The 12544-nt window shown below is 51.8% G+C and overlaps 1 protein-coding gene across 13 annotated transcripts in view; it reads right to left on the reverse strand.

Annotated features, from left to right (window-relative positions):
- Positions 1–12544, reverse strand: part of MBTD1 (mbt domain containing 1) — a 124996-nt gene that overhangs the window by 80489 nt on the left and 31963 nt on the right. For 12 of the 13 annotated variants that reach the window (XR_008318062.1, XM_053304126.1, XM_053304130.1 and 9 more), the window contains exon 4: positions 848–962. The exons of the other annotated variant lie outside the window; for it this stretch is intronic. Coding sequence is in view for 11 of the 12 variants with exons in the window: in XM_053304126.1 (XP_053160101.1) it covers positions 848–962 (115 nt within the window). In the remaining variant the exon portion in view is untranslated. The remainder of the gene's footprint in view (positions 1–847; positions 963–12544) is intronic. 13 annotated transcript variants of the gene reach the window in all.

A 12544-nucleotide genomic window follows, 5' to 3' on the forward strand; every position in this document is an offset into this window, starting at 1 on the left:
TCCCCCTCCTCCACCGGCCTTGGTCATCACCGCCGTGGCCCGTTCAGTTGCTTTTTGGGCCTCTGTAGACTCACGCAGTGGCTGTTTTGTCCACCGCCGTGCATGTGCAAATGACCTCTGCGAGGCCTGGCATGGCCCAGGGCCTCGCACAGGACAATTGTGCATGTGTGGTGGTTGCCGCGCATGCGCAAATGCCAGGCCTCGCAGAGCCCATTTGCGCATGTGTGGCAGCAGACAAAATGGCCACGGTGCGAGTCAATGGAGGCCTGAACAGGCCATGGCGGTGATGACCGAAGCCAGCGGGGGGAGGGGGAATCTTTGCAGACACTTCCCGCCCCTCCCACCGGCGGCCTAGAGGAAGCCCTCCAAAGGGGCTAAAGATAGAAGAATTATTTATTTATTTACTTATTTATTTACCTATTTATTTATTTATTTATTAGAAATCACAAACCGAACTGGGGGCGGGGACTAAGGGATGCCAGACTAAACCAGGCCAGCTGGTTCTGTGCACATCCCTAGTCTAGACACTAGTCCTTGTTACCTACTTGATGTGCACTACATTTGATGCAAACTGACAAGTGTTGTCAATTTTACTAATTATAGAACATGGAAATTTTGAGAGAAATGTACATGGGGAAATGGGCTGATTTTGTTCTCACCTAAAATATAGACGCATTAACATCCTCCTACAATGCTTTAAATGAAGACCACTCCCGCATATTCACAAAATATACAGAAACACCTCCTGTTCTTAACTTGCAGAACTTCTTCTAAAATGCATGCTTCTCTGTTGAAAAACTGGTCATCAGCAATATGGTAACTCAGAGACGCTTAATGCCCATGTTACCTGTTTTAGTCTTTGATTGGTTCTGTACCGTTGCTTGGTATTGAGCATATGCAGCTAGTTTAGCAACTAAAGGTTGTTTCTGTAGCACTTTAGCCTTCTTAGTTGGAGGTTTTCCCTAAAACAACAAGAGCTAAATAAGGTCCTTTCCAAATCCACATCAGAAACTTTACCACTAGCAACTTCTGTCACTAATTACATAAAACAGTGCAATGCTGTATAGTTGTGCAAACAAAATTTATCAGGAAGCAAATACATTTTTTTAAACAGACTTAAAAAGCAAATAACATCTTCCAGTGAAGTATAACTGAAAAGCAGCATCTCAAATTCACAGGCAGGGGATGATTATGAGTTGACCCAATTTTCTGTATAAAACCAATCTGTCTCTATCAGACCATTTGCCTAACATTCTAGCCAGCTGCTCTTTTGCCATCCATTTGAGTTTAAAGAAGATCAATCTACTGCAGTCAGGTAGCAATTGTATAATACCATAAATGGTAATACCATATGGGGGGAAAGCACAGGTTTTCTGCACATAATACACAGCTCATCTGAGGAATTCTATCACAAGACATGGTGATAATAATACAATTTGTTTTAGGAAGAGAACTAAAACTAATAGAAGTTGATCAAAACTACCAAGGCACAGCATCATCTTGTTTAGAATTTGGTTCAATTATCAGCTATAGGAAGGTAGCAAAAAACGGGGGGGAATGTTGCTCAATAGAAAAACTCATGATTCTGAGCTTTTTTTATTTAGGGTAGTACAACGCATTCCAAAACCACTTACTGTATAACCCATCCTCATAATTCAAAACTCCAAATTAGTTATCCAGTGGCCAAACAATTTAGGCCTTTAAAAGAAGGTTACCACCAAATCAGGAGAAAAACAGGTTGCTTACCTGTAACTAATGATCTGGTAGTGATCCATTGAGCTCTATTAGAAATGGGTTCTACACCTACACAGAATTCCTTGGTGTGGAGTACTACAGCTCCTCATGGCATTTCAACCCCGCTCCATGTGACTGCTATTTAAGGCAGGAAGAAACACCACTCCCACAGTTCCTGGATGACTGCTGGAGCAGGCGGCCATCACTGCAGCAAGCAACAGGTGAGTTCTATTACAGAGATTTGAACTACTGCAGTGGGGATGTTTGGGAGGGTCTAATGGATGTCAACGGATCACCGCCAGTTCATTTGTTACAGGTAAGCAACCTGTTTATCTGGATTGGGATCCATTGAGCTCCATTAGAAATGGGTGCTTAGCTCATCTAGGAAGAGAGAGCAGTAGTTACTGTAGTTCCCTTTTTAGTACACCTCTCCCAAGATTTACCTCCGCTGCAGAGCACAAGTCAATGACAGAATGTTTCACAAAGGGCAACTCAGATGACCACGTTGCTGCCTTGCATATATATGTCTTTGGAGAATATGCCAAATAAATGGGCTGCTGAGGCCCATTGTTGAATGCGCTTTTGATTTAGGTGGGTCTGCTTTTTGATACTTGTAGGTTAGTAGAAGAAGCTCCACCAGCCAGTGTGACAGGCACTGCCTTTAGTCTTTCCCTTATATATGAGACAAAAGTCTTTGTGTTTTGTGGAAAGACTTAGTTTCTGCTAGATAGAATAGCAAACACCTCCTAACGTCTAGGCAGTGAAGTGCCTTCTCTAGTGAGGTGGCAGGTGCTTTAAAGAAGTAGTAGTACAATGTCCTGGTTCAGCTGAAAATCTGTTACCACCTTAGATAGAAAAGTTTTGTCAGGTCGCACGAGAACTTTATCTGTTAATTATTATTATTTTTACATTTATATCCCGCTCTTCCTCCAAGGAGCCCAGAGCGGTGTACTACATACTTGAGTTTCTCTTTCACAACAACCCTGTGAAGTAGGTTAGGCTGAGAGAGAAGTGACTGGCCCAGAGTCACCCAGCTAGTTTCATGGCTGAATGGGAATTTGAACTCGGGTCTTCCTGGTCCTAGTCCAGCACTCTAACCACTACACCGCACTGGCTCTTAAGGACCTTGTGTACAGCTTGTCCATATGCAGTGCTGTAAACTCATTCACCCTTCGGGCCATCGTGACTGCTCCTGAAAAGCAGGCTTTAAGGTGATTAATTTTAGGCTTGTCATAAATAGAGGCTCAAATGGCTTTTCAGTTAATGCTGAGAGAACCAAAGAGATGCTCCACTCTTCTAATGGTTGTCTGATTGGTGGGTAAAAGTTAGTGAGGCTAACTTGCTACTTGGATGGGAGAAAACTGATTTCCCATCCCAACCTGGATGCATCGCTGAAAACGATACTAGATGTACCTTGATGGAAATGTTAGACAGTCCTTCAGTGATGTTAAGTATAGTAGAATCTGTCTAACTGATACCCTTAAATGATGGAAACTGTGAGAGGATGCAAAGGATTTGAACCTTTTCCACTTCCTTGTGTAGTTCTTCTGAATGGATGGCTTCCCTTGGTTTAGTATGTGATCTAGAAGCCTATCCGTCACACTGCTAGTTTCAAGGCAGCTATGTCAGGATGCAGTACCTGTCCGCCTTCTACTGACACAACATCTGAGCACTGTGGAAGTCTTCTGTACTTGTGGGGACAGTCTGAGTACTAGTGGAAACCAAGACTGCCTTGGCCACCACAGTGTTATCAGAATGCATGCTGCTGGATAAACTAGATCACCACCCTTCCTATGAGCAGAAGTGAAGGGTATATGTATGAGAGTTCTCTGGTCTGGTCCAGTCCATCTGGAATGAGTCTCCTAAGGTCATTGGATCATGTCCCACCCTGGAACAGAAGTTCCTGCATTTGGTATTGAGTGACATCACGAACAGGTCTATCTGAGGCCAATCTCAGGCTCTGAATATTGGAGTCCGTCTCATGTGCACTTCCCACTCATGTTGATTCCTGTGTAGAAATGTGTGGCTCAAGTTAACTGCTAATACATTGCCCACCCCTTTTATAAATTGCTTGAGGACAGATGTGATTGCGGATGCACTTGTGGCAGAGTTAGATGCTTGGGACACACAGAGATCTCAAGTCAGTCCCTCCTTGCCTGATCAGAAATGCAATTGCAGTGGTATTGTCTAGCTAGCCTTATACTGTTTGACCCTGCAGCATAGGTGAAAAGGTTTTCATTGCTTGAAAAATTGCCAAAAGGGGTCATGGGCTTCCATTTGCCCGCCCCTGGGCTATATAGGAGACTGCCAGTGGCTGGGACTGTAGCTGCCTGCTGCCTGTTCTCTGTGCCCAGCAGAGGAGGAAGACCATACACCAGCAAGAGGCACAGGGTGAGTGCCTGTGCTGGGTGTGGCTCCTCTGCTATTTGTCATCTGCTGCTGCCTGCCTGTGGGACTTCTGCCTGCCAGCTCTGTTACAGCTGAGTATTGGCAGGACTGGGGTCCTGGGCTTCCATCTGCCCGCCCTGGGTTACATAGGAGACTGCCAGTGGCTGGGACTGTAGCTGCCTGCTGCCTGTTCTCTGTGCCCAGCAGAGGGGGAAGACCATACACCAGCAAGAGGCACAGGGTGAGTGCCTGTGCTGGGTGTGGCTCCTCTGCTGTTTGTCATCTGCTGCTGCCTGCCTGTGGGACTTCTGCCTGCCAGCTCTGTTACAGCTGAGTGTTGGCAGGACTGGGGTCCTGGGCTTCCATCTGCCCGCCCCGGGATACATAGGAGAATGCCAATGGTGGCCGGACTACCACCGGCGGGGCCGCCACCGAAGGGGCGGCACCAAAGGGGGTCGACCCTTTGGGGAGCCATGAGGGCGAGGGACATCCCCCTGCTTCAGTATTTTTAGGGTTGGGGGGTGGCTGAGATGAGACTTGGGTAGGATTTGCTTTGAATGTTTTGGAACCTGTCTGGAGATGGGGAGATCGGAGGGCGTGTCCATTGGTCTCAGTGCGGCTATTCCAGCGGTGGTGGGGAATAGAAGAAGTTACGTTGGCAAGTCAGCAGGCTGTTGCAGAGGAATGGAAATCAGAAACTTAATAGCTGTTTCCCCTTCCGGCTGCCCTGTCAGCTCTTTGACCTTGGGGAGCAGTGCCAACAACCCTTGCACTGCTCCTTTGTAATGCCAGGTCAGTCCAAAACAAATCTGAAGTAATCCATGACTTGATCAGGGATGAAGAGGCTGACCTGGTGTGTATCACAGAGACTTGGTTAGGGGAGGCTGGGGGCCCAGTCTGGGCCCAGCTTCTTCCACCAGGGTACTCTGTAGAGGAGCAGGTAAGGGAGTGTGGGCGGGGAGGTGGAGTGGCTGTGGTCCTTAAGGATAATATCTCCCTTACCAGGATCCCTATCAGAGTGTCTGATCATATTGAATGTTTGTACGTATGTTTGGGGACCAGGGATAGATTGGGACTTCTGTTGGTGTACCGATCACCTCACTGCCCAACAGAGTCCCTAACTGAGCTTGAGGACTTGGTCTTGGGTTTGGTGTTGGAGTCCCCCAGGCTTATGGTGCTGGGGGACTTCAATACCCACTTTGGGACCGGGTTGTCTGGTGCAGCTCAGGAGTTCATAGCGGCCATGACAACTATGGGCCTATCCCAAGTGGTCTCTGGACCGACACATGTTGCTGGTCATACTCTTGATCTGATCCTTCATTCTGATCAGGGTGGTGTTCTGTGGGTGGGGACTCCTGTGATCTCCCCATTGTCATGGACAGACCACCATCTGGTTAAGGTCGGACTCACAGTTGCGTCCCGCCTCTGCAGGGGTGAGGGACCTATTAGAATGGTCCGTCCAAAAAGGTTATTGGATCCAACAGGATTCCAAGAAGCCTTGGAAGGATTTAATGTTGGCCCTGCCGGCGATCCGGTTGATGCCCTGGTGGAGAATTGGAATAATCAGCTCACCAGGGCAGATCGCTCTTAAGCGTCCTCTCTGACCCGTTTCAAAAATGGCTCCTTGGTATACGGAAGATATATGGGAGCTGAAGTGGCAAGGCAGATGACTGGAGCGCAAGTGGAGGAAGACTCGACTCAAATCCGACAGATTACGACAGAGCACATTTAAAGATCTATGCTCTGGCTATACGTGCAGCAAAGAAGTGTTTCTATTCTGCCCATATTGCTTCTGCAGGCTCTCGTCCAGCGGAGCTATTCAGGGTTGTGAGGGGGCTAGTAGGGCCCCTTGCTCCCCTGAATCAGAGTTTGGAACCATCAGTTGCCCGCTATGACATTTTTAATGAGTTTTTTGTGGACAAAGTCTCTCGTATTCGAGTCGATCTAGATTTAGACTGAACTGTTGGCACTTACCTGAATGGTCATTCTCCTCAGACGTATGGATTGTATCCGAGCATCATGGGTTGTCACCACCTATTGCTCCAAGACAGGGCCAATCTGAAAATATCTTGCTAGCAGAAGGAAGGGACAACCCCCTCGCCTCCTCAGTCGATAACATAGCGCTTCGCAGCTCCATAAAAGGCTAGAAACAGAAAACACTGCAGAACCAGAACAACAGACAGAGCACACGCAAAGAACAATTCCCCCCCACCCCATTCAGAGGAAAAAGAGAGGAAGAACGGCATATGTGCCAACAGACCTAACTCAATAACCCTTCTGTAGAAAAACCACACTGAATAGGAAAACACCACCCCACAGAAATACGGGGGACAGCAGGAGATGGATGAAAGAGGGGAATAGGATCAGACACACAATCGGGTGGGTCGGATACAATCCATACGTCTGAGGAGAATGACCATTCAGGTAAGTGCCAACGATTCATTCTCCCTCAGACGAGGATTGTATCCGAGCATCATGGGACATACCCAAGCTGTTACCCAATGTGGGAGGGCAGAAAGGCAGAAGGTCTGATCCTAGGTCGGAACCACCCACTGTAACACACGGCGGCCAAAAGATGCGTCCGCAGCGGCCCAATCGTGTATTTTATAATGTTTGACAAAGGTAGAAAGGGAAGCTCAGGTGGCGGCCCTACAAATGTCCGCTAGGGGCGCCAAGGTGGCAAGCGCCGCAGAGGATGCCGCGCTCCAAGTAGAGTGAGCTGTGATGCCCTCAGGAGCGACTTCCCCCGCAGTAGCCTATGCCAGCTGGATGGCCTGACAGATCCAGCGTGACAAGGAGAAGTTAGAAACCTTCCTACCCAGTGAGCAGGCGCGAAAAGAGATGAAAAAGGATTCAGAGACCCGAATGGTTTTTGTTCTCCTCAAATAGATGCGAATAGCCCGCTGGACGTCCAACTTGTGCCAGTCCCTCTCCTTGGGGGAAGAAGGATTGGGGCAAAAGGAGGGAAGCATCAGTTCCTGTGCCCTATGGAACACCGAGTTGACTTTAGGGAGGTAAGTCGGATCAGTGCGAAGTACCACATGGTCAGGGAAGACCAAACATAACTCTTTTCAAACCGACAAGGCACCCAGGTCGGAGACACGACGAGCCGACGTGATGGCTACCAGAAACAACACCTTCAGGGTAAGGATACGCAAGGAGACAGTGCGCAGAGGCTCAAAAGGAGCCTTGGTCATGACCCTGAGCACCAGGTTGAGATCCCAAGTGGGAAAACGGTGGACAGGCGGAGGTTTTAATATAGCCGCCCCTTTCAGGAAGCGTTGAATGTGGGGGTGCCCGGCCAGGGAAGGGAACGCTGGGACCTGCAGGACGGACACTATAGAGAACATTTGGCGGCGTAGGGTATTGGGGCGAAGACCCTTGTCCAACCCCCTCTGTAAGAACCCCAAGACCTGTGTCACAGAAGCTGTCTTGGGGTCCGTCCCACACCCTCGGCACCACTGCGAGAACGCCTGCCACGTTGACTGAAAAATATGGGCTGTGGAAGGGCGCCTGGAAGCCATGATGGTATCTAGGACTGCCGGGGAATAACTGCAGAGCGCTAAGGAGTCCCGCTCAATCTCCAGGCGTGAAGATTGATCCACTCTGGGTCGGGATGGAGAGCAGGCCCCTGATGCAGAAGATGGGCCCGAATCCCCAAGGAAAGGGGAGGCTCCACCGAGAGAGCCACCAGGTCCGAAAACCACGGCCGTCGTGGCCAACGAGGGGCCACAAGAACGATCTCCGCCTTCTGATGTCTGATTCTTCTCACCGTCCGGGACAGCACAGCAAAAGGAGGAAAAGCATACAGAAGCCCCTGGGGCCAGGGAGACAGCAGGGCATCTACTCCCTCCGCCCCCGGAGATGGATACCTTGAGAAGAACCTGGGCACCTTGGTGTTCGCTGGGGTCGCAAAGAGGTCGACCAGGGGAACACCGAACTTGTGGGTGATGCCCCTGAAGACCTGATCGTCCAGAACCCATTCCCCCTGATCCAGATGGGACCGACTCAACCAGTCCGCCAGTGTGTTGTCCACTCCACTGACATGGTCGGCCTCCAGAGAACACAGGTTCCTCTCCGCCCAGGTCAGGAGGAGATCCGCCTCGCGCATCAATGCCCCAGACTTCGTCCCTCCCTGGCGGTTGAGGCGGTGGCGTTGTCGGTGCGAACCAGTACGTGCCGGTTGCGAATCTCAGGGAGGAACCGCATGAGAGCCAGCCGAATGGCCCGGAGTTCCAGCCAGTTTATGGACTGACTCTGCTCGGCCTCTGACCATAGACCCTGGACCATAAGTTGCCCGCAATGACCTCCCCAACCTGTGAGACAAGCGTCGGTGGTGACCACCACGCGATCCACTGGCAGGAAGCTTACCCCCTCGCCAAGAGCCCGAGATGTCCACCACCGGAGAGACAGGCGTACCTGAGGAGTGAGGATCACCTTGATCCTTGACCTGCTGGCGACTAGCTCCTGAAGAGGAAGAAGAAGCCATTGTAAGGGGTGAGAGTGGAACCGCGCCCAAGGCACGATTCCGATCGCAGAGACCATCAGACCCTGTAACTGAGACAGAAAAAGAATGCTCGCTTGAGAACGGCCCAGCAGACCGCGACAAGCAGAGTGTAGCTTCTGCCTGTGTTCGTTGGACAAGTACACCGACCCCTGAATCGAGTCGATGATCACCCCCAAGTGTTGGATCCTAGTCTGAGGGACAAAGGAGCTCTTTTTGATGTTTACCAGGAAACCGTGGGCTGCCAGGACCGCCAGGGTCTCCCTGACATCCAACCGTGCCTTCTCCCAAGATGGCGACCTTATTAAAAGGTCGTCCAAATAAGGGTAGAGGTGTACCCCCCTGGTCCTCAAGTGCGCCACGAGTGCCACCACGATCTTGGTGAACACCTGCGGCGCAGTCGAGAGACCAAAGGGGAGGGCTCGGTACTGATAGTGCGCCCCCGCATAGGCGAATCGCAGGAATTTCCTGTCCAGGGGATGTATGGGGACATGGAGGCAGGCCTCCTTTAGATCTATAGAGGCCAAGAAATCCCCTTCCTGGAGAGCCATCAAAATCAAACGTAGTGTCTCCATCCTGAACCTTCTCCCCCTGAGAAACTGGTTGACAAACTTCAAGTCCAGGATGGCCCTCCACTCCACATTCTTCTTTGGCACCAAGAAGAGAACAGAATAGACTCCATATCCCCTTTCCTCTGGAGGAACCCGCTCAATGGCCTTGATGTTGATCAGGTGTTGAATGGCGCTGACCATCAGGGAACGCTTGTGTGGGTTGCTGGACTGAGGGGAGAGCAGGAACCGAGTCGGAGGACGCGACAGAAACTCCAGGCTGTACCCCAGAGAGACAGTACATAGGACCCAGGTGTCTGTACACGTCCTGGCCCACTGCTGGGCGAAGGAGATCAGCCGGCCTCCCACTTGCTGCCCCCCCTCCGAGTCACTGTGGGGCGGCTCGCTTGAATCCCGACTTGGGGAACTGTCCTGACTGCTGAAGCTTCTGTTGCGCGCAATCCCGGGCAAAACCCTGGTTTCTGGGCCAAGACGGCTTGTCTTGTTTGCCCTGGCGGGGACGAAAATTAGATCGAAACCCCCTGTTCCCCCCGCTGTTAGAGGAATAGGAAGAAGAAGAAGAAGCGGCGTTAGAAAAAGCCCTGCGATCCTGGCGCTGTGCTGAGGAGGGCATGGCCTTTTTCCTGTCCTTGGTCTCTATTAGAACCGGTTCCAGCGCCTCTCCAAATAATTTCCCCCTCCTTGAAGGAGGAGTTGACTAGGTTGCTCCTCGATTTCTGGTCAACCCTCCAGTTTTTAAGCCATAGGTGTCTCCTGACTGTTATGTCAGAGGCCATGGCTCAGGCGGACAGTTGCACTGTATCAAGAGAGCTATCAGCTATAAAGGCGGAAGCCTTTCCCAGTTTATTAAGCCCCTGCCTGAGGGTCACCAATTCGGGCGGGACTAGGGGCAGAAGGTCCCTCACCCAGAGGACAAAAGCCCGAGCAAAAATGGAGGAGGCTACAGAGGCCCTTACGGCGAGTGCGGAGGCCTCGTGGGACCGTCGCAATAAAGTGTCACACTTCCTATCCTCCACTTTACGGAGGACCTCGTCCCCATCCCTAGGGAGGACCGCCCCAGTCACCAGAGCGGCAACTTCCTTGTCCACAGGTGGGACCTGGAGCTTGTCCATAGCAGCCTTGGGGACAGTATACAAACGCTTCACCCCAGGTGGAGGGCCCTTGCTCTCCAAAGGCCGGTCCCACTCACCTTGGATAATATCCATGAAGAGCTGGGGGCAGGGAACTGCCACCTCTGGTGCTTTCAATGAGGGCAACACTGCTGGGTCCCCCTCTGAAGAAGCCTGGGAGGTAAGCATGACTCCCTCCAAGCGCAGCGACTTACAAGCCTTATGGAGGAGGACTGGGAAATCCGCCTGATTAAAAAGCCTATAGGGGGCCTGGGAAGATGGCAAGGTTTCCTCCTCGTCCCCAGACAGTTCCCCCTCCTCCCTGCAGGAGTCCGAGTCGTCCGAGCACTCCCTGTCCTCCTCTGGGAACAGGACAGGCGCTGCCAAGCCAGGGCCTTGGGCCGGAAGGCGACTTGGGGCACAAGGAGACAAATTAGGAGGTCCCAAAGGCACTCTCGGGGCCCTAGAGGAGGGCAGCCGCGGTTGTGACTCGACATGCTCCCCCGCCCCCTGCGGAGCTAAAATGGCGGCCGGAGCGTTGATGGCGGGAAAACAGGGCTGCAAAGCGGCATCTTCCCCCAGCTCCCAAGAACCCAAAATGGCGGCCGGAGCAGGGAGGACGGGAATCTGTCGCGCCAGATCGGGCACGATCCTCCCGAACTCCTCCGCCACCACACGCCTGAGGAGAGCAGCAAAGCTAGCCGGGATCTCTTCCTCAGCTCCTCCAGGTTGCGCCCGCTCCCGATCAGAAGGAGAAAGGCATGGGCGTTTGGCGGGCGGCTCGCCCTGCAACGGGGACCCCAGCGTTCCTACCTGGGAGACCCCGGGCGCTGGGGAGCCCTCCTGGGCAGACACGGCCCCTTGCAGCGGCGGCAGAGAGCGGATTCCCCCGTCGGCTTCCCCCTCAGCCTGACTCACAAGCTCTGGCTGAGTAACTGCAGCCGGTTGTGGTGTGCTGCGCGTGCTGCCGCTTTTTGCTCCTTTGAGAGCTTCTTCAATTTTTTGGCCTTGGGGGGCTGAGAGACGGGAGCGGGAGAGGTAGCCACGTCCCACTCAGCACGGCACGCCGTGGGTGCCACTGAGTCCTCCAAGAGGGAGGGAGAAGCCTCCCTCTCACAGCGCGAGACTTGGGCCTCCATAGACCCTGATATCCGCCACGAAAGGACAGAGCGAAACGTGGATGGAGCGCTAGGACTGCCTGTTCCCTAAAATCCTGACTAGCCCCAACACAGAAGGACGAACAGAAGGGAGCAAGCAGAAACCAGGAGCGAAGCGAAGAGCACCTGCTTGGAGCAAGACAGGGCAAACGACTGAGGAGGCGAGGGGGTTGTCCCTCCCTTCTGCTAGCAAGATCTTTTCTGATTGGCCCTGTCTCGGAGCAGTAGGTGGTGACAACCCATGATGCTCGGATACAATCCTCGTCTGAGGGAGAATCCACAGTTATCGCAGTGTCAGATGCAGAGGTATCCAGCAACTCCTCTTGTGTGGTTAGACTGGATCAATTTCAGTTTGTGACTCCTGAGCATGTGGACAAGCTGCTTGGAACAGTGCGTCCTACCACCTGTCTGCTTGATCCTTGCCCAACGTGGCTTATACTATCTGGCAAGGGGGTTGTTGTGGAGAGCCTGGTGGCAATTATAAATACCTCTCTGAGGGAGGGCAGGATGTCCCCTTGTTTAAAGGAGGCAATTATTAGTCCTATTCTTAAGAACCTCCCTTCGATCCCTCGGATTTTAGTAGCTACAGGCCTGTCTCCAATCTCCCATGGTTGGGCAAGGTGATTGAGAGGGTAGTGGCCTCCCAGCTCCAGGCGGTCTTGGAGGAAACTGACTGTCTAGACCCATTTCAAACTGGTTTTCAAGCAGGCTATGGGGTGGAAACTGCCTTGGTGGGCCTGATGGATGATCTCCAATTGGGAATTGACTGAGGAAGTGTGACTCTGTTGGTCCTTTTGGACCTCTCGGCGGCTTTCGATACTTATTACCATAGTATCCTTCTGGAATGTCTGAGGGAGTTGGGGATGGGAGGCACTGCTTTGCAGTGGTTCCACTCCTACCTTTCTGGCAGATTCCAGATGGTGTCACTTGGAGACTGTTGCTCTTCAACGTATGAGCTTTTATATGGGGTCCCTCAGGGCTCCATACGGTCTCCAATGCTTTTTAATATCTACATGAAACCATTGGGAAAGATCATCCGGAGATTTGGTGCTGGGTGTTACCAGTATGCTGATGCCACCCAAA

This window comes from Hemicordylus capensis, chromosome 2 (genome assembly GCF_027244095.1).
Source record: "Hemicordylus capensis ecotype Gifberg chromosome 2, rHemCap1.1.pri, whole genome shotgun sequence".
Taxonomy (NCBI): domain Eukaryota; kingdom Metazoa; phylum Chordata; class Lepidosauria; order Squamata; family Cordylidae; genus Hemicordylus; species Hemicordylus capensis.